The sequence below is a fragment of the Nuphar pumila genome, chromosome 3, assembly GCF_984573655.1.
Source record: "Nuphar pumila chromosome 3, dmNupPumi1.hap1.1, whole genome shotgun sequence".
NCBI lineage: Eukaryota > Viridiplantae > Streptophyta > Magnoliopsida > Nymphaeales > Nymphaeaceae > Nuphar > Nuphar pumila.
The window spans coordinates 76,435,438-76,458,860 of record NC_143251.1 but is presented as its reverse complement, the minus strand read 5'-3'; the positions used below and the strand labels follow the sequence as shown (position 1 = coordinate 76,458,860).

Here is a 23,423-nt window from a genome sequence, read left to right as displayed (position 1 = left end):
CAAACGACGACAAAGGATGCTCTGACGACAGCAGACGATGACAAAGGGTGCTCCGGTGGAAGCAGACGATGGCAAAGGAGGGTCTGACGACAGTAGACGACGACAAAGGGTGCATCATCAAAGGGAGTTTCTGTTACAGCAGATGGTGCAAAAGTTTACTGCTTAGGGCGAAAATGAAACATTTAGACTTTCAAGAGTTAACATCATCCTCAACTTTCTGGATAGAGAACATTTTTGTCCTTTTTCTCAAACTGTCATTTCACTTTTCTAGATAGAAGGCACTTTTGTCCTTTTCTCGAACCATCATTTGATGGCGAAAATGGCAAGAAAGGTAGTTAAGTCTTTGCAATCGCACCGGACTCCGATGCTAAGTGATGCAAACACACACGGAGATACTAGCCACACGTGCTCATTCGGAACCCCGAACACACACTGTAGCAAACAATACTCTTCCGGGGGGAAACATATAACCTGCTTCGCTAAAATGAAGTTTGAAGCCATCCTCATGTTTGGGCTCTCTCCTTGATCTGATGATATCTCATAAATTTGCCATTTGTCACTAATTCGTTGGGCATGAAGAAACTGGTTTGAAAAGAACTTTGGCCGTCATGAGATTTTCTACCTGTCCAACCATACACAACTATTTCGTGCTTGCCATTAATCACAAAAGCTTCCTCTACAGTGAAAGCTCGGTGCCTCTTTTCTCTTGCACCCTGAAACAAGCCACAAGTTCAAGCCGATATTTTTACATTGTCAATAACAGCAGTAACTAAAAGGTCAGGAACCCATCCTTTTCTCCTAATGATGTTCACATGAGATCACGTGAGAGAGAGAGAGAGAGAGAGAGAGAGAGAGAGAGAGAGAGACTTGAACCACAGATATAAAGGTTCCATCTCACCAGCCTGCTTCATCCTTGCATCACCTTGCGAAGTAGACCATTTTCATCAACCTCTTCAATTTCTTTCCTAGCAACCACTGAACGAACAGTAGGCATATGGCCCAAGAGCATAAGGTAGTACCCCCCATCGCGGTTAAAGGCAAGGTCACTTACCCAGTAGACCCTTCTGCATATAAACTTCTTGGTGTGATAGGCCATGGAGCTAGTGCTGTAGTCTACAAGGCCACCTGCCTCCCTTTCAAATCGACGGTTGCCATAAAGACCGTGGACCTCGATCGCTCACCGAACCTTAATCTTGACCGCCTTCGCACAGAGATTCAGACCATGGCCCTCTTGTCTCACCCAAACCTGCTTGCTGCTCATTGCTCTTTCATTGTTGGGCCTTCTCTGTGGATTGTCATGCCTTTCATGGCTTGTGGATCCCTGCACTCTATAATCACCTCATCTTTCCCAAGGGGCCTTGATGAGAATATAATTGCTCTCGTCCTTCGAGACACGCTCAAGGCCCTAGACTACCTCCACAGTCAAGGACACGTCCATCGAGACATCAAGGCCAGCAATATCCTTGTTGATAGTGATGGTTCCATCAAAGTTGCAGATTTTGGAGTAGTTTCTGGATCGATGTTTGATAATTCATCTGGGTGCAAGTTGCTAAGGGATGTGACAGGCACTCCTTACTGGATGGCACCGGAAGTACTAGTCTGTGACCGCCAGGGTTACGACTACAAAGCCGATATGTGGTCTTTCGGGATCACGGCATTGGAGCTAGCACATGGGCATCCTCCTCTCTCCACCCTCCCGCTCGCCAAGGCACTCATGACTCAAGCATCTTTGCGGATCTCCTCCGCCGGATCATTTTCAAACGAAAAGAAGTTCTCCAAGACTTTCAAGGAGATGGTTGCTACCTGCCTTGTAGTCGGTGATCCGGGCAAGCGTCCCTCGGCCGAGAAACTCTTAAAGCATTCTTTCTTCAAGAAGTTTAAAAGCTCGGATCATTTACTGAGGATCATCTTGAAAGATTTGCCCAGTGTTGAGGATAGAGCCCCTATTACGAGTCCCAAAGTTGATGAGGATGAAGAGAAGTTGAGCATGAAATCCAGAAGGATCAGTGGATGGAATTTCAACGAGGAGATCTTCAAAGTAGAGCCTGTCTTTCCGCTGGAGCACAATGCTACAAAGCCTACCAAGATATATGAGAACCTAGCTGAGACACAAGTGGAGAAAACAATCACCGAAAGTATGAATAACGCATCTGTGCATGATAAAGCAGGTATGTTTAGGAGGGCACATCAGGTCAGGTCATGTTGTATATAACTGATTCATGGGTTATATTCAATCCCCACCGCACATCGTCCTGATGGAGGAATTGTGCGTGGGCCCTACCCTCACAGTTCTTGAGTGAGAGGTTTATCATTGTAAAAATAAAAAAATAATATGCAATTGTGGTCAGCCAGCTTGACACAACTAGGGCCATACTGCACTAGTCCTATTAATCCCAGTTTGCTTGGAGAGGGTGGTGTATGTTCGCCCCCGATGATTCACTGAATCCCACGTCTGTGTTCGGGGCTTTGAATGAGCACCACGTATACAAGCACATGGGGCTCGTATTCCCGTGTATGTTGACATAACTTTGCATCGGACTCTGGTGTTGTTGCAAAGACTTAAGTACCCTTTCTTGCTATTCTTCTCATAAAGTGATGGTTTGAGAAAATGACAAAAATGCCCTTCATTCAAAAAAGAAAAAACAAACAGTTCAAAAAAAGGACAAACATGTCCTCCATCCAAAAAGTCGAGGATGATGTTGACTCTTCAAAGTCTTCTTCTTTTTCTGTTCAAAAAAAGGACAAACATGTCTTCTTCTTCTTTCTCCGTAAAACACTATAAAACCCTCTCTCTCTCTAGAAAAGAAATCAAGGGAAACAAAGAGTTCTTCCTAGAGAAGGCCATGAACATCAACCATCTCACTCTCTCTCTTCTCTCTACTTTTGTGCACATCCAACAAACGATCCTACATTGCTCCATCGTCATCTTCTTCTTCTTCCTTCTTCGTAAAACACTGTAAAATCCTCTTTCTCTCTAGAGAAGAAATCAAGGGAGGTAAAGGGTTCCTCCTGGAGAAGGCCATGAACACCAACCCTCTCACTCTCTCTCCCTTCTCTCTCTACTTATGTGCCTGATTTAGAGTTTTTGCCCTTACAGGAGGGGGGTCCGGGGGTTCATCCCAGCGTGGGTAGCATCATTCAACTAAATGAGTTGTAGATCCTGATTCAGAGTTTTTACCCTTATAGGAGAGGGGTCTGGGGGCTCCTCCCAACGTGGGTAGCATCATTCAACTTGAAGAGTTGTGGAGTCTGATTCAAAGTTTTTACCCATTCATATTTTAAGGCATTAGATCTCATGTTTGAACATCCACGCATGTGCAGTTTGCTTTCATCATGTTCAGTTGCTTTCTAGATTATACTATGAATTCTTGTGCATTTTAGATCTATCGATTTGTATGTAACCAGAGCTCATTTTAATCTGAAATTTTTACTGCAACTTCATGCATATGTCTTCATGCTCTCCACCAAAAATCAGATTATTCTAAGTTTGTTTGACCTACTTTAAAAATCGAGATTCAAAACCTGTTATTTTGCACCGTCAGGATTTTAGTAGAATCAGGACCAACTTGCGGAAGTGATTTCTCCCTAACCAGAGATGATCTTTCTGATCCGTAAAAAGGGTTGTTTTCTAAATTGAATTTAGTTTGTTCATACCAAATTTCAGCGATTTCTATGGTGTTTTCGTACCAGTTTCGGGTAAAAAACCATAACCCTGTCACCCTGTGTCATTTTAACGGCTCAGATTTTGATCCATTTTGTTTGAATTTTATTTTCCTAATGGAAGATCATTTTTAAATTCTGTAAAATGAGTTCTCTTCGTTTATGTGTCTAGTTCATCCCTGTAAATTTTCAGAATTTTTCATAGTCAATTACTATTTTATTTTGATTAAATACCAGAACCTTGTATCCAGATTTTATAAATGTTCTGATTTTGGCCCCGATATCATGACTGTTGTAGCACTTCTTCAACGAATCGTTATTTGATTGGCAATATTCTTCAGCAAATTATTGTTATGATTTTTTTGAGTCTCTAATGAGTCTCTACTATGATTTGTAGTATTTTTGGGTCTCCAACGAGCCTCACAATGATTTATAGTGTTGTTCGATCTTTTAACTATGATTTATAGTGCTTTGGGATCTCCAACGAGCCCCACAACGATTTATAGTATTTTTCGGTCTTTTAACTATGATTTATAGTGTTTTCGGGTCTCTAACGAGACCCACAACGATTTATAGTGTTGTTGGACCTCGCTATAGTGATTTGTAGTGTTTTCGCTAAACACTACAGCGATTTGTGATACAAATCGCTATCCGAATCAGGACCAACTTGTCAGGGTTATATCTCCCTAACCAAAGATTGAATTTCAAATCCGTAAAAAATGGTGTCTTCGTTATGAAGTCTAGTTTATGCCTGTAAATTTTCAGTGATTTCTATGGTCATTTGATACCCCATTTGGATCTAAAACCAGACCCCTATCAGTCTGCCTTATTTGAGTCACATAGGTTTTTATTTCATTTTGTAAGAGTCATATCTCCTCAACGGAAGATCATTTTTCAAATCCGTAAAAAGGGTTTTCTTCCTCTATGTGTCTAGTTTATATCTGGAAAGTTTTATAACTTTTTATGCTCATTTGATATTTCGAACCTGTTAAAAACCGAGACATGTTATAAAATGTTATAAAACTTAAAAAGTTTGAAACTTTCTCCATGTGTCTCGATTTTTAACAGGTTTGAAATATCAAATGAGCATAAAAAGTTATAAAACTTTCCAGATATAAACTAGACGCATAGAGGAAGAAAACTTTCTTTACGGATTTGGAAAATGATCTTTTGTTGGGGAGATATGACTCTTACAAAATGAAATAAAAACCTATGTCACTCAAATAAGACAGACTGATAGGGTTCTGGTTTTAGATCCAAATGGGGTATCAAATGACCATAGAAATCGCTGAAAATTTACAGGCATAAACTAGACTTCATAACGAAGACACCATTTTTTACGGATTTGAAATTCAATCTTTGGTTAGGGAGATATAACCCTGACAAGTTGGTCCTGATTCGGATAGCGATTTGTATCACAAATCGCTGTAGTGTTTAGCGAAAAACACTACAAATCGCTAAACACTACAGCGATTTGTGATACAAATCGCTATCCGAATCTAGAACAACTTGTCAGGGTCATATCTCCCTAACCAAAGATCGGATTTCAAATCCGTAAAAAGTGGTGTCTTCGTTATGAAGTCTAGTTTATTCCTGTAAATTTTCAGTGATTTCTATGGTCATTTGATACCCCATTTGGATATAAAACCAGACCCCTATCAGTCTGTCTTATTTGAGTGACATAGGTTTTTATTTCATTTTGTAAGAGTCATATCTCCCCAACGGAAGATCATTTTCCAAATCCGTAAAAAGGGTTTTCTTCCTCGATGCGTCTAGTTTATATTTGGAAAGTTTTATAACTTTTTATGCTCATTTGATATTTCAAACCTGTTAAAAATCGAGACACATAGAGGAAGTTTCAAACTTTTTAAGTTTTATAACATTTTATAATATGTCTCGGTTTTTAACAGGTTCGAAATATCAAATGAGCACAAAAAGTTATAAAACTTTCCAGATATAAACTAGACACATATAGGAAGAAAACCCTTTTTACGGATTTGAAAAATGATCTTCCGTTGAGGAGATATGACTCTTACAAAATGAAATAAAAACCTATGTGACTCAAATAAGGCAGACTGATAGGGGTCTGGTTTTAGATCCAAATGGGGTATCAAATGACCATAGAAATCACTGAAAATTTACAGGCATAAACTAGACTTCATAACGAAGACACCATTTTTTACGGATTTGAAATTCAATCTTTGGTTAGGGAGATATAACCCTGACAAGTTGGTCCTGATTCGGATAGCGATTTGTATCACAAATCGCTGTAGTGTTTAGCGAAAACACTACAAATCACTATAGCGAGGTCCAACAACACTATAAATCGTTGTGGGTCTCGTTAGAGACCCGAAAACACTATAAATCATAGTTAAAAGACCGAAAAATACTATAAATCGTTGTGGGGCTCGTTGGAGACACCAAAGCACTATAAATCATAGTTAAAAGATCGAACAACACTATAAATCATTGTGAGGCTCGTTGGAGACCCAAAAATACTACAAATCATAGTAGAGACTCATTAGAGACTCAAAAAAATCATAACAATAATTTGCTGAAGAATATTGCCAATCAAATAACGATTTGTTGAAGAAGTGCTACAACAGTCATGATATGGGGGCCAAAATCAGAACATTTATAAAATCTGGATACAAGGTTCTGGTATTTAATCAAAATAAAATAGTAATTGACCATGAAAAATTCTGAAAATTTACAGGGATGAACTAGACACATAAACGAAGAGAACCCGTTTTACAGAATTGAAAAATGATCTTTCATTAGGAAAATAAAATTCAAACAAAATGGATCAAAATCTGAGCCGTTAAAATGACACAGGGTGACAGGGTTATGGTTTTTTACCCGAAACTGGTACGAAAACACCATAGAAATTGCTGAAATTTGGTATGAACAAACTAAATTCAATTTAGAAAACAACCCTTTTTACGGATCAGAAAGATCATCTCTGGTTAGGGAGAAATCACTTCCGCAAGTTGGTCCTGATTCTGCTAAAATCCTGACGGTGCAAAATAACAGGTTTTGAATCTCGATTTTTAAAGTAGGTCAAACAAACTTAGAATAATCTGATTTTTGGTGGAGAGCATGAAGACATATGCATGAAGTTGCAGTAAAAATTTCAGATTAAAATGAGCTCTGGTTACATACAAATCGATAGATCTAAAATGCACAAGAATTCAAAGTATAATCTAGAAAGCAACTGAACATGATGAAAGCAAACTGCACATGCATGGATGTTCAAAAATGAGATCTAATGGATTAAAATATGAATGGATAAAAACTTTGAATCAGACTCCATAACTCTTCAAGTTGAATGATGCTACCCACGCTGAGAGGAGCCCCCAAACCCCCCTCCTGTAAGGGCAAAAACTCTAAATCAGGTTCCACAACTCATCAAGTTGAACGATGCTACAGTTAGTGTGCAGGTCAGTCGATGTTTGATGAAGAAATGTTGGATCGTTTGTTGGATGTGCACAGAAGTAGAGAGAGAAGGGAGAGAGAGTGAGATGAGGTTTTACCCCTCTCTTGTAAGGGTAAAAACTCTGAATCAGGATCTACAACTCATTTAGTTGAATGATGATACCCACGCTGGGAGGAGCCCCCAAACCCTCCTCCTGTAAGGGTAAAAACTCTGAATCAGGCTTCACAAGAGTCAATGTATAGGTCAGTCGGTGCTTGATGGAGCAATGTATGATCTTCTAATGGATGTGCACAGAAGCAGAAATAGAAGGGAGAGAGAGAGTGAGAGGGTTGATGTTCATGGCCTCCTCCAGGGGAGATTTCTTTCTCGGATAATCCTGCAGTGCAGAGACTGGGTCTTAAATAATCATCTTCGGGGCACTTAAGTCTTTACAACCACTCCTTTTCAAGAACCGTCATTTTTTTTTGCACCAATGGAGGTGAGGGTACTTAAGTCTTTGCAATCTTATCAAACTCCATCACTAATTAATGCTGACAAACATGGGGATACGAGACGCACATGCTTACATACGTGGTGCTCTTTGGGACCCCCGATCATGAGATGTAGCTAACTGCCCTGTTCGGGGGGGGGACATATAACCTGCTTTGGTTTGCTTGCCCAGCAATTCAGATAATAATAGTGTGGGATCCAACTCATGACTCCGTGAGACTACTCTGTTGGGTGTAGCAGGTTTTTCATATTTTATTTGAATATTAAATGCAAATAATAAGAAATGACCTTTGGTTTTTAGTTTTGGACAAAAAAAAAAATAATTCTAAGGCATGACCGATCTCAAACAAGTGAACCAAGTCAAACCAAAACCAGACAAATCACCGAGTTTCATTGGTTTGGCACGGAGTTTTTGTCCGAAACAGATTCTCCTCACTCGTGGCTCGTCCCAGACCAAGTTCTCCAGTCAACTCAACGAGTTTGCCAACGATCAACTTTAAGTCGTCCAAAATGACAGACTATGTTTGGGAGAAGGTGTTGGTAGCTGAGATGAGGATTTCTGGAATTCCTGCTGGTCTCCCATGATTAGTTTTACGTATTTTGAATGGAAGAGGAGACTGGAGGGGAGATGGAAGCGATTTGGCATGCCGTCACCATTGTGAAATATCAATTTCAACTACATCCTTTCATTTGTTATGAAATCCACTACCCATCACCACTCTCATCACCTGCCATAAGCTTGAGCCGAGTACTTGGCTCTAAGGATGCACAACTAGCCAAACCAGCTCGAGCTTGGCTCGAGCTTGGCTCGAGCTAGGCTTGTGTCGTAGATGAGCCGAGTTTGTACAAGCTCTTAGGCTCAGACTGAGCAAATGTGCTGAGCCTGATCGGCTTACCGAGCTCGATAACGCTCGGTCTATGGGCATTTCAGACCTGCCCCAACTCGCCCTTTCTCGAGCCTTGTCCGATCTCTCGAGCCCCATTTCTCTCTTTCTCTCTCTCTCTCTCTCATTTCTTGCTTTCTTTTCCCCTTCCCCCTTTCTCGCTCTCTCTTCTCCCTTCCTTGGTCTCTCTCTCTTCCCTTTAATTTCTCATATGGTGGAGCATGACAAAAGAGGTCATCTCTTTCGTTCTTCTTGGTTGAGGTCTTGAGGGGAAGAGGAGCACAATGGAGGATGTCCTCTCGCTCTCATTCTTCTCGATTGAGGCTTTGAGGGAAAGACTCTCTCTCTCTTTTCATCTCTCTCATTCATCATATCTTTCTCTTTCTTGTTTTTCTCGATTGAGGGGAGGGGAAGACTCTCTCTCTCTCATTCTTTCCCTCTCTCTTTCTCATTCTTTCCGTAATTCCCGATTAAAGAGAGAGAGGGAAAGACTCTATCTCTCTTTGCCTGTTAAGTTCGGATAGAGCTTGTCGGGCTCAACATGATTCATTAAGCTTAATGAACCGAGCCAAGTTTGGACCAGCTCAATTAGTTGTGCTTAGGACGAGCTTAACGAACCGAGTCGAGCCTGAGCACCATTTTATTTGGACGAGCCGAGCTTGAACATGCCAAGCTCGGCTTGTGTGCATTCCTACTTAGCTCAGCTGGTGATGTCACAGCAGCTACACCCTTCTTGTCCAGCCTGCCTAGCAGAGGGCAGATCAGGTGCAATGTAATTGCACACTTTTAGTGTGCTGCTGCAGCACCCACCATCTTAGGAATACAGCCTGTCAGCTGTGGGGCCTAACAGCAGATGGTGGGTCCCACATCTCACCGGCTGCATTCCAAAGATGATGAGTGATCAGTGCAGCAGCACACTAAAAGTGTACAATCCCATTGCATCTGATCCTCTCTATGGCTAGCTAGCAAGCAAGCCATTCATTGGAATGGGACCAATGTTGCCAATATAGGTATCGGCACTGAATGGTTTGGACAATGATTCAGCTGTATCCGCCAATACAAGTCAATCGTTCTGTATAGCCAATAAATAATAAAAAAATGTGTTAAAACTATTAAAATGATATTTAAAAATATAAAAAATTTAAGTTTTGGTATTTTTATATTGATTAAAAAATAGCTGATTAATGGGTAATTAGTATGGATTTTCTGCCGATACGCACTGATACTGACAACATTGATTGGGACCCACCTCTCTCAGGACAGTGGTCAACTCATTGCGGGGCTCATACTGGTCCTGGTCTGAGGGAGAGTGGGCAGAGGGATGATCAGTGCAATATGATTGCATACTTTTAGTTTGCTGATGCAGCTGTCGCCCCCAAATATGGAACACTTAAAGCGTGCAAGTACAATCAGATTGCACCTGATCTCAATTCAATTCGGGTGGGCATCAGGATGAGTTAAGCCTGATGATGCGTGGCGGCACCTGGTTGGCCGAGTACTTTGTTAAGTACTCTGGGCAGAGTACAGCTGTACAGGATCTGCTCTCAAGTCTCAACAAACAGAGGCTTTAATTATTGGTTTGTCCGAGACAGTAAAAATAACCTATTGTGCAAAAGATGGGAAAACTAAGAGCTCAACTGGATCTTTGGATTGCAAAACTTGCCTTTTGTTCTAAAATGCTGTTGCTACCCTCAGGTGAACGACTGGAAACCATGGCAACAAGCACACATCTCGAAGACCAAAAGCCAGCTCAGATGATGGACAAAGGGAAGCAAAATGGTAGGCCTTTATTTCATGTTGCTTGAAAGTTTTTCTGCTTATACCATGTAATCCTAACCAAGAACAATGGTGCGATATATGTTATTTTGATAAAGAAATTGTACGACTCTTGTCTAGTGCCAACGCTTGAAGAGAGATTACATGATGTAACGAGCCAAGGAAAGCAAGAGGTGGTAGAAACAAAAGGTGAAGAAGAGGTGAGACGGATGGCTGCTCATCTGCATTCAATCCTTTCTGGTTCTTTAGAACAGGGTCAGATGGTGGTTGCGATGATGAAAATGTGTAGTTCTGGAGACCACAAGACATGTGAAGAGGTGAGAGAATTGGAGCTTTGGCTGCAAATGCAGAGGTTGAGAGTGGAGGCTATCAAGTTGAAGGATGAAGTTGGCAGGCAAAAGATAATAAACCAAGAGTTGGAGGATCAATATTTGAAGAAAAATGAGAAATTACACATTAAGGATTCGGGCTGAATATAGAAGGTTGTGACACTTAGATACATTTGATGTGAACTCGACGATTGGTGTATTACTGTTATTAGGAAATATAAGAGGCGTTTCTGTACGTAACTGTCTTCATCCCATACAAATCCGACTTTGCTGCTAACACGTTTCATCATGGACAATCTTTGTGAATTAAAGTTTAGGAGCAGTTATTCCATTAAAAAAAAAGGTATAGCAGTTACACAAACATGGTACTTATGTAGCTCAGCTAAGCCAATTATCTGAACCTAAACGTTCAACATAACTACTTTTGTTGAAAAAGACAAGCATGTCCCTCTTAGGGCTTCTTTGATGGCTTGTCCGAGATTGGACGGAACAAAAACACAAAACACATGTTATGTCTGTTCTGTAACAACTGTACTCAGTCCAACATTTGGTGGCTTATTCAAAGAAGTTGTGTTCCTTATTTCCAACGATTGTTAGATCCGTTGTACAGACAACATGAAAATATATGAATAATGGGTCGGATAACCTTGTTTTGGATCTTATGACTTGATCCACCCAACCCATGTTTTAACAAGATTTTGGATATCCCAAGGTTATAATTGCTATCATGTTTGATCCAATTATGAATATATATATAAAAAATCATGGATTTTTGTTTTGAATATAGATCTTGAATTGGATCTAAATACCAAACAATATAAAACTTATGTAAAACAAATATGCAACCATTTTTTTATATCCTAACATTATAATTGGTAATCATATTGAATTCAATTATGAATGTATGTCTAAAATCATAATTTTTGCCTCAAATATGGATATTGAATTGGATCTAAATACCAAAATAATATAAAACTTTATGTAAAACAAATATGCAACCATTTTTTCAATATCCTAATGTTATAATTGATATCATATTGGATCCAATTATGAATGTATGTTTAAAATCATGATTTTTTTCCTCGAATATGGATCTCAAATTATATCCAAATACCAGAACAATATAAAACTTATGTAAAACAAACATGTAACCATTTTTTCGATATCCCAACATTATAATTGGTATTATATTGGATCCAATTATGAATGTATGTCTAAAATCATGAATTTTTATCCCGAATATAGATCTCGAATGTGATCAAAATACCAAAACAGTATAGAACTTATGTAAAACAAATACACAACCATTTTTTTGCTATCACAATATTCTAATTGGTATCATATTCGATCTAATTATGAATGTTTGCCAAAAATTATGGATTTTCACTACAAGAAAAATTCTAATTAGCGACAGATATTTGCGATGGATTTTTTCTGTCGTCCATTTGCGACGTATTAGCGAGAGAAAAATATATGTCGTTAACATTCGAATTATTTATGGAATTAGCGACGGAAAATATGCCAACACGAATTCGTCATGAGTTAGCGACAGATTAGCAATGGCTAAATTTCGTCTCAAACTCCGTCGCAAATGCGCGATGGCTCAGCAACAGAAATTTTTTGTCGCTACTTTGTTGCAAAGTTGCCATGGAGTATGCGATTGAATTTGGCCGTCACTAATCTGTCACTAAATTTCCCGTAAATCCCTAATGCGAGCCCATTTTCCCTTTCTTTTTCTGTTGTCGCCCGCCCGCCCGCCGTCGTCGACCTCCCATCCGACAACCGTAGGTGACCCCCCACCCTCTATCTTCTTCTTCTTCTTCTTTTCTTTTTCCTTCCATCAACCTCTGCCACATCTCCCACCCCCCTCTCTCTTTGTGGTTGCCGGAGGGATTGCCCCCCTCTCTCTCTTTCGGGTTGTCGAAGGGCCGACAACCCCTGTCGTGCCCTCCTCTCTCTCTCTCTGTGGTTGTTGGGAGGCTGGTGGTCCCCTGTCGTATCTCCCTCCCCCCTCTCTCTCTCAGTGGTTGCCGGAGGACCCCATCTCAGAAGGAACTGAGCCCTTCAGCTAAGCAAACCAGGCTGGGCTCGGTTCAAACTGAGCTTAGCTCAGTAGGGTGACTCAGGGGGCAAGAACGACCCACGACAAGTGGGTCTGCCATAAATCAAGGAGGAAGAAAAATGAGGGGGATGAGAGGTGAGGGGCCCCTGTGAGAAGGGACAATGATGTCCGACGACTATGTTCACACAAAGTGAAGGAAGAAGGGGAAGAGTCAGACGATGCTTCCTCTTGGCTGAAAAAAATAGGAGGCAGAAGGGGGTGGGTTATGGCTTCAGCTGCTGCACCAGGTCGGCAGGGGAAAAAGAACAATGTGTGTGTGTGTGTGTGTGTGTGTGTGTGTGTGTGTGTGTGTGTGTGTGTGTGTGTGTGTGTGTGTGTGTGTGTGTGTGTGTGCTTGGCACCCTCCCTCCTAGCAAATCCAGGTCGGTGCCCCTTGCTCCCTCTCTCTCTGTGGTTGCCCAGAGGCCGACAGTAGAATGGCAAACAAGGGTCGTACCCGTATCACTTTCTTTTCTTTAGTATGGCTACAACCTTCTAAGTTTTCACACTTTTGCAGTTTTACGCATCATCCACCTTTTGACTTTGTTGCCCGAACCCCATATCATTTACACTCGTAGACACTCGAGCGCATTGCAACCTCACAAGGTAGGGAAAAACTGCACAAGGACTTTGAAGACTGCAAATCGGGTAAATACCCATGGTGAGTAAGTGATGTGATGTCTTCTTTTAAATCATTGTAATTTTGAAAAGATTTTTATATGTAAAACATGTGAAAACCAGACATCAAATAATAAAAACCGGTTCTCACTAGTGGATGAGACCGGGTCGAACTCAGGGAACGAGAATATTTTGTATTCAAACACACAAATCTAAACTATTCTTTATTGCCGAATTATAAAATGTAAAATGTTCAAGAAAGGTAAAAACAACTAACTATTACAACAAATGAATACCCTTCGCAGAGGGCGTAAAATGCAATATTTATAAACCCAAAATCAAATTCCTAATTCTAAACTGAAAATAACAACTTCTACTCTTGTACTTCCCGTGTCGTGCAATCGCTTCTGCTCCACTCCTGTGCTATCCTGCACAAGTCAAATGAACACGAGCAGTATCAGAGATAGAAATAGACTATACTAAACTAGATAAATGCTAAAAATGCGAATCAAATTATGCAGAAAATCTAAATGACAAAATAAAACTAACTAACTACTCACTAATTACAAACTAAGTACAAATGTTGATTATCTTGCTTAACTAACAACTAACTCAATTAACTGATGTTTAATAGGAAAGTAAACTAATTAAAGAAAAACAAGAATTTCAACAGTTAAACAAACTAAAGAACACAAACAAGAATTTGGTATTGAGAAAAGCAATAAATGAAGTTATTAAAAGAAAACATGAAATAACTGAACTGTAAGAACAGGAAATGAATTGTAAACCAGGAATTCTAGAGAAGAGGAAAAAAAACAGGAATTTAATCATGCAATTACTAAAGATTATACTAAAGAAATGAAAGAAAACACAAGCAAATCTCTAATTAAAATTCAAAACAGGAAAAATACATGAATGAACAAACAAGAATACAGTATAATAGGAAAACATACAGGAAATTAAAAAAATTGAAAAATAGACAAATCAACATATAAAAATCTAAGAGTAAACAAGAAATACAGGTACTCAACAGGAATTTATAGAAAATAACAGAAATTCAGGTATTGAAAACAGGAAGAAAAACAAGTAAAAACAAACAAACTGGAAAATTACACAAAATGTCAAAAAATGAATAACGAAAAAATTTTGTAAAGAATATTAAATGAAGCAAAACAGGAAAATCGACTTATAACAACTGAAAAACATAAGAAATAAAGGTAAAACAGAAAATGGAATGATTCAAAACAAACACAGAAAAATGAATTGAAAAAAATATAGAAAATAAAATGTAAAAACAAAAAATCGGAGGTTGCAAAGCAGAATATTAGAAAATGCAGAAAATGTGAATTTACTAAAAGAAAACAAAACAAAACAAGAATTCAACAAAATGAGAAGGAAATGAATACAAAAGAAAACTGGAAAATAAATGTAAAAACAGGAAATGACTTAATTGAAAAACAGAAAATTCAGAATTCAATTCGATGACTGAAAAACATGAACTATTGAATGCAAAACAAACAGGAAATTACATAGGAAGAGCACAGGAAATTGTAAAACAGAAAAAAAAACAGGAATGGAAATTAATAAAAAGCAGGGAATCAAACTACAGTAAGCAGCAATTGAACTAATTCTAAAATTGAAAAAAAAAAACGGAAAGCATGAACAGATATTGATAGAAATTAATAGCCGAATTACATTCTTTTTCATTTTTTTCTAAAACAAAAACAAGATCAATTGAAAAGACAAAGAAGAAATGGGGAAACGGATGTGAGTTAAGATTTTTTTTTTCGATTTTCTGAAACAAGACATAACCGATTGAAGAGACAACGAAGAAGAAGAATGAAGAAGTTGAAAAAGAAGAAGAAGAAGAAGAAGATGAAGAAACAGAAGAAGAGGAAGAAGAGGAATAAAAAGATGATGAAGATGAAGATGAAGATGAAGAGGATGACTTACTGAACAATAGAGGGGTTAGAGAAGAAAGGTTGGCCTCCACCGTCCACGCTGTCGCCGAATTGAGTAGCCACCACCACCACCGGCTGGAAGAGACAGAGAAATAGGGAGAAGGAGAAGGAAGGGCAATGAAGGGGCCGACGATGGTGGAAAATCGTGAGAAGAGAGGGAAGAGAGGGAAAGAGGGGAAAAGAAAGAGGTTCATGCTTACAGGGTGAAGATGCCTTGTTTTTCGTTTATTTTGGTTTTTAAAGAAACACAAACCGGTTTTGAACCGGTTTGTTAAATTTTTTTTTTCAGTTTTTAAAATCACAAACCGGTTTGAACCAGTTTGTTACAATTTGTTTTTTCAAAAAGCCCAAACCGTGTAATGGTTTGTTTTATTGATTTTCAAAAATAAAAAAATTTGTTTTTTTTTACTTATTTGCTAAAAAACTCATTTGACTATTTTAATCTAAAGACTACTTCTTAAAAATATTTGCACTAAACCTCATTTCAACTTATTTTTTAAAACTAACTATCTAACTCTATTTTTAACTCTAATTTTTATTTTATTTTTAGGAACTCACAATGACAAACATTAAAATATTCATTAAATTGCAAAATAACACTAATTTTCAAGCATTTTCTATTTTTAACTCATTTTAGCTCATTCACTCAAAACCAGCATAAAATTGGGTTTTAAATCATTTTTATGAAATCATGCATATTTTTTATATGAAATAACCCTAAAATATATGCATGATCAAATACCTCCATGCTTATGTTTTGCTAGTCCTCGAGTAAACTAGACAAATGCATGAAATCAAACTATCACCTAACTCACTTTCGTAGGAATCACGGTTGCATTTAGCTCATGCAACAAGCCCTTTCAACCCCTGAGTTACCTCAGTGGACGAGTAAGGTCTCGTGAGGGTTTGCAGTGATGCTACCCACAAACATCTCTGTCATGTATGCATAATATTACACATCCTCACAAGTAGTAGGTAATTAAAGACTTTATTTTCACAAATATTTCTTGTTATTTCAAAATCACAATATAATTAGAGTCTTTTATATACCACCATAGAAAAAGAATTTCTTTCACTTTTCTAAATATCACAATTATTTATGTTTTATTCTTGGAAAATCCAATAAAAATAAGTTATTATTTACTTATCCTCACTCATATGTTTTCTGCACAGGTTTTCTCAATCACACTTCTAAGCACTGAACTTTTCTTTCTTTTTAAGCTCTTTTCTTGATTTTTCATTTTTCACGCTTTTTCTTTTTGCACATTCATTCTTCTCTTATAGCTTGCGTGTGGTCTGCTTTTATGCCTTGTGTAATGTCAATATCTTTTATACTTTTTTAATACATACCAAAAGATATCAACTAAGACATAAAAGTGACTTCCTTCATTCACCTTTGCAACGTGAGAGTCAAACATTTCAACTTGTATCTGTTCTCAGCTACTTAGGATCACAAAGTTTTCCACTCTCCTTTTCAAAATGAAATTAAAAGTTTCAACTTACATCTAAGTTCCATCTACTAAGGATTGTGGAATTATCCAAACAACCTAACGCATGCTTCTTTTTCACTTTTTGAGCTCTTTTTTATGCTTTTGTTCATTTGCTTAGTTTTTCAAAAATACAACTGTGCATATTGATATTTGTGATTCAAAATAAATTCTAACATGTATCTATCATCATTTCTTTGAAATCTGCATAAACAACCATAATTTTTAGATCTATGTCAGAAAAAATTTTTGCGGGGCTTAAAAAACCTCTAAAAACATCAGATTTGAAATAACATTCATATAAGTTCAAACTTTTTCTTTAAAAACCTACTTTTCATGAGAGATGTGTAAACATGTGCAAGAACGTAAACATAAATATCAAGGTGTGCAAACTACACCCTCCCCCATGCTTGAATGACACTGTCCCAGTGGCACTCCCCCATGCTTATATGAAACTAAGTGAATGCACATGAGAGGAAATAAATGAGGGAAAAGAGTAGAATCAACTTGACATGAATTAAAAATGCATGTTCTATGAATGCAATGTATACATGACAAAACATGAAACTCATAGAAAAAGATAGAAAACGAAAAATAAAACCAAATAAAATCTACAAATCCTAACAACGAATATAATACTGTACAAAATAAAATCTCATGAATAAAACAAAAAAAAAACAAAATAAAATCTATAAATTTTAAGGCAAATCTAATAATATACAAGATGTGGGTTGTCTCCCATAAAGCGTTAAGTTTCACGTCCCCAGCCAGACGGATCCCTGGAAAACCCTTCGTCGTCCATGAGATCAATGGACATGAAGTCAGGCTCAATCGGACTCTATAAAGAAAAGAGTGTCATCTGTGACACTGCGCACTGTGTTTCCATCCCGTCTACCTCTAAATGTGGTATCATGACTCTCTCGACATGAAGAATGAAAATTAGTCTCATCTGAGAGACTGGTCAAGAAATGAGAGTCTAGGACCGACCGACTATCAATGAATGCAACTTCAGACAAGTGGTAAATATGATCTGGCTTGACTTGGTCAAGCACCTTCTGCATCTGTATCTCTTGCTTACTAAAAGGAATCGGTGATCCTAAAAGCTGAGAGAACGAAACTTTATGAATATGTGAAGACTGTAACAACTGAGGGCCTTGCCCCTTTTGTTGAGGTATAATGAAAATCGACTCGTCAGTAGAAATGATATGGGGCTCATGAATCGATTCCTGAATGAGATGATACGCCTTCCTGCTCTGAAGGGAAGTAACATATTTGACTTGCTCATGATGTGAAGCAGTGGGTTGCAAGTCAAATGACATGAAATTCTCTCCCTTTGAGATGACAACAGGCCTACTAGATGGGTTTCCCTGGCTTTGTCTACTCAATGTCTGAGCTAACTGTTTCATTTGAGTCTCTAGCTTGGCTATTGACTGCGTATGGGAGCAAAGAGTGGCCTTGATATCAGAAAAGGCCTCTAACATCTTTTCCTGAAATGATGAACTTGGAATGGGCTCCTGAGGAGAAGGTAGACTAGGCTGGGAATGAACCTGTGGAAAAATGGAAAATGAGTAACCTTGTGAAGGGTTACTCTGTCTATACTGTGTCTGGAAGGGCTGATGGGATGAGGGTATGAACTGGTTTCGCCAACCTGGGTTATATAATGGTGTAATTGAATCAGGCATGGGTCTAGCAAAACCTTGGGTAGTATTCACCTGCTCCTGAACGAATTTAGGATATAGCGGCACTGCCGTACAATCCGAAACACAATGTGCAGGGCTAGCACATAGCTCGCACACTCTTTCTACTGGACTTCGCGAAGAATTGGCTAGGAATTGATCTAACTTCCTAGTTAACTGGTCAACCTTGGTACACAATTCTAACTCAGACCCTACTTCGGAAATCTCTATTTTCCTAGGACCACTAGACACAGACGTAGTCCTATCGAGCCGTGAAGACAAAGCATGATGCATCGTGTTTTCACTCAAGGTCTCAAATAGAGACCATGCCTCGTCCTCACTTTTGAGCATAAAAGTGCCCTCACAAGACGAATCAACCATTTGACGATGCTTCTCAGTAAGCCCGTCATAAAAATACTGCACCAACTGCCAACGAGGCACCTGGTGATGGGGACACTTGCGGAGAAGATCTTTCAATCTCTCCCAAGACTCATGAAATTTTTCTCCCTTAATTTGAGAAAAACTGGTTATAGCTTTACGAAACTGATTCGTTTTACCAATTGGGAAGTACTTTTTGAGAAATTCGTGCTGCATTCCTTCCCAAGTAGTAATACGAACCGTATCAAGAGATTTTAGCCAATGCTTGGCTTTATCTTTGAGAGAGAACGAAAACAAAGTTAACCTCATAGCATCGTCTCCAAAATTATTGATTCGCACTGTCGAGCAAATCTCGAGGAATTCGTCGAGATGACGATATGGGTCTTCATTGCTAAGGCCATAAAACGAGGGTAGCATTTGAATCACACTGGCCTTTATCTCAAAATGGCTTGCTCCTACATCAGGTCTCGTGATGCAGAAGATGGGAGTATACATATTTGGCATGAAGTACTCCCTCAAAGGACGGATCAATTGATGATCGTCAGCCATTGCGTACACCTTGGAGTAGACCGGTGTAGCACACGTCCAAACTTTGGGTTTTCTACCTAACTAACGCACTAAGCGGCCAAACCACGCAAACCACAAAGCGAGTAAAACTAAAAATAACAAAAACTAAACAAACACCACGCAGTTACACATAACAGAGATTATGCAAAGAAATATGAAATCTGTGTACGGTACCAATCGTACACAGTCACCTCTAAGGGGATCCTAGTAGATGGGCTGTGCAGAAAAGTAAGCTCGTCTCTACGATATGCACATACGTGGTTCTAAACCTAAATGCAAACAAACACTAGGCAATAAAGTGAATACTAATATTACGCCGTTCCCCGGCAACGACGCCAAAAATTTGATGTCTTCTTTTAAATCGTTGTAATTTTGAAAAGATTTTTATATGTAAAACATGTGAAAACCAGACATCAAATAATAAAAACCGGTTCTCACTAGTGGATGAGACCGGGTCGAACTCAGGGAACGGGAATATTTCGTATTCAAACACACAAATCTAAACTATTCTTTATTGCCGAATTATAAAATGTAAAATGTTCAAGAAAGGTAAAAACAACTAACTATTACAACAAATGAATACCCTTCGCAGAGGGCGTAAAATGCAATATTTACAAACCCAGAATCAAATTCCTAATTCTAAACTGAAAATAACAACTTCTACTCTTGTGCTTCCTGTGTCGTGCAATCGCTTCTGCTCCACTTCTGTGCTATCCTGCACAAGTCAAATCAACACGAGCAGTACCAGAGATAGAAATAGACTATACTAAATTAGATAAATGCTAAAAATGTGAATCAAATTATGCAGGAAATCTAAATGACAAAATAAAACTAACTAACTACTCACTAATTACAAACTAAGTACAAATGCTGATTATCTTGCTTAACTAACAACTAACTCAATTAACTGATGTTTAATAGGAAAGTAAACTAATTTAAAAAAACAAGAATTTCAACAGTTAAACAAACTAAAGAACACAAACAAGAATTTGGTATTGAGAAAAGCAATAAATGAAGTTATTAAAAGAAAACAGGAAATAACTGAACTGTAAGAACAAGAAATGAATTGTAAACCAGGAATTCTAGAGAAGAGGAAAAAAACAGGAATTTAATCATGCAATTACTAAAGATTATACTAAAGAAATGAAAGAAAACACAAGCAAATCTCTAATTAAAATTCAAAACAGGAAAAATACATGAATGAACAAACAAGAATACAGTATAATAGGAAAACATACAGGAAATTAAAAAAATTGAAAAATAGACAAATCAACATATAAAAATCTAAGAGTAAACAAGAAATACAGGTATTCAACAGGAATTTATAGAAAATAACAGAAATTCAGGTATTGAAACTAGGAAGAAAAACATGTAAAAAAAAACAAACTGGAAAATTACACAAAATGTCAAAAAATGAATAACGAAAAAAAATTGTAAAGAATATTAAATGAAGCAAAACAGGAAAATCGACTTATAACAACTGAAAAACATAAGAAACAAAGGTAAAACAGAAAATGGAATGATTCAAAACAAACACAGGAAAATGAATTGAAAAAAATATAGAAAATAAAATGTAAAAACAAAAAATCGGAGGTTGCAAAGCAGAATATTAGAAAATGCAGAAAATGTGAATTTTCTAAAAGAAAACAAAACAAGAATTCAACAAAATGAGAAGGAAATGAATGCAAAAGAAAACTGGAAAATAAATGTAAAAATAGGAAATGACTTAATTGAAAAACAGAAAATTCAGAATTCAATTTGATGACTGAAAAACATGAACTATTGAATGCAAAACAAACAAGAAATTACATAGGAAGAGCACAGGAAATTGTAAAACAGAAAAACAAACAGGAATGGAAATTAATAAAGAGCAGGGAATCAAACTACAATAAGCAGCAATTGAACTAATTCTGTAATTGAAACAAAAAAACGGAAAACATGAACAAATATTGACAGAAATTAATAGCTGAATTACATTCTTTTCATTTTTTTATAAAACAAAAACAAGATCAATTGAAAAGACAAAAAAAAAACAGGGAAACAAATGTGAGTTACGCTTTTTTTTTCAATTTTCTGAAACAAGACATAACCGATTGAAGAGACAACGAAGAAGAAGAATGAAGAAGTTGAAAAAGAAGAAGAAGAAGATTAAGATGAAGAAACAAAAGAAGAGGAGGAGGAAGAAGAAGAAGATGATGAAGATGAAGATGAAAATGATGACTTTTCGAACAATAGAGGGGTTAGAGAAGAAAGGTTGGCCTCCATCGTCCACGTCGTCGCCGGATTGAGTAGCCACCACCACCACCGACTGGAAGAGACAGAGAAATAGGGAGAAGGGGAAGGAAGGGCAAGGAAGGGGCCGGCGATGGTGGAAAATGGTGAGAAGAGAGGGAAGAGAGGGAAAGAGGGGAAAAGAAAGAGGTCCAGGCATACAGGGTGAAGACACATTGTTTTTCGTTTATTTTGGTTTTTAAAGAAACGCAAACCGATTTTGAACCGATTTGTTAAATTTTTTTTCAGTTTTTAAAATCACAAACCGGTTTGTTACAATTTGTTTTTTCAGTTTTTTCAAAAATCCCAAACCGTGTAATGGTTTGTTTTATTGATTTTCTAAAATAAATAAAAAACTGCTTTTTTAAAAAAACTTATTTGCTAAAAACCTCATTTGACTATTTTAATCTAAAGACTACTTAAAAATATTTACACTAAACCTCATTTCAACTTATTTTTTAAAACTAACTAACTAACTCTATTTTTAACTCTAATTTTTATTTTATTTTTAGGAACTCACAATGACAAACATTAAAATATTCATTAAATTGCAAAATAACACTAATTTTCAAGCATTTTTTTATTTTTAACTCATTTTAGCTCATTCACTCAAAACCAGCATAAGATTGGGTTTTAAATCATTTTTTTATGAAATCATGCATATTTTTTTATATGAAATAACCCTAAAATATATGCATGATCATGATGCAAGTGCATCACATGTTATTTAATTTATTGGATGCAATACTTTTCTGTTCACACACTCACTCAGTTGTAGATATCTAGGATTGCTTTGATGGAGTTTGGAGATCATGTTGAGCATGATTTTAATGTATGAGAATAGAAGTGTTCTTATTTTTGGAGTTCGGATTCCATGCTAGTCATAGTAGTCGTTAGCGTGATATTAGAGTGTGTTTGCTGCAGATACATGTTTGACATTGTTTTGATCTGAATGATTTGAATGTATTGCAATGTTTGATGTGATTATATTCATGCTTGCATGAAGTTACTTTTAATTTGTTTATGACTTTCATGTGAAATTGTATAATGAAAACATGCTTCAAATAAATGTATCGTGTTATGAATAGTTTGTACATGAAAATATTAAGTTATCAATGCATGCATCATAGTTCTTGTGATTGTATGACATTATATATATATATATATATATATATATGTGTGTGTGTGTGTGACATATCAAATCATTACATCTACTACGAATGCATGATAAATTTGATATTTTCTTCATCATAACATTTTGAAGATTCTCTTTTAATTGGTTAGGATAATATTAGTAACATCATACAACAAAATGACTACAAACCATGAATGGATGTATCATAGAATAGTTGACAATGAGGTATCACTTGAATATATGGATGATGTTAAAAGTTTTATTGAATTTGCAATGGAAAGTGTTAGTACAGTGGATCCCATAGGTTGGATTAGGTGTCCCTACAAGATTTGTAAGAACAATCGATTTGTAGAACCTCATGACGTTAGACATCACCTATACAAGAAGGCTTTTGTGAGTGATTATCAGAATTGGATGTTTCATGGTAAAGAATTTAGGAATAATTTTGACTCACGGGTGGATGTGGTGCACAATAATCCTTATATGGATTTGATATTTGATGTCGTAGGATCAGAACTGGGTTCTGCTATGGGTCCTAGTGATGTAACAACTGGGGTAGAGGAAGAATCACCAAACGATGCAACTAGCAGAGTTTATTATTTACTTAAAGATGCTGATGAGTCACTTTGGAATGATTGCGAGAGTTATACTATCT

General features: G+C 37.3%; 1 protein-coding gene and 1 non-coding gene across 2 annotated transcripts; both read left to right on the top strand.

The window, feature by feature from the left end:
* Window positions 1-991: 991 nt before the first annotated feature.
* LOC149843045 (Protein kinase superfamily protein) lies at window positions 992-10,718 on the top strand. The gene is made up of 3 exons (XM_090000818.1): window positions 992-2,168; window positions 10,165-10,248; window positions 10,366-10,718. Exons 1-3 carry the CDS (start codon window positions 995-997, stop codon window positions 10,716-10,718), a joined length of 1,611 nt encoding a protein of 536 aa, XP_089856944.1. The 5' UTR covers window positions 992-994.
* Window positions 10,719-18,856: 8,138 nt separating this feature from the next.
* LOC149843044 (small nucleolar RNA R71) lies at window positions 18,857-18,962 on the top strand. Its single transcript, XR_016431197.1, has one exon. It is a non-coding gene; the product is annotated as a small nucleolar RNA R71 (small nucleolar RNA).
* The last annotated feature ends 4,461 nt before the right edge of the window (window positions 18,963-23,423 follow it).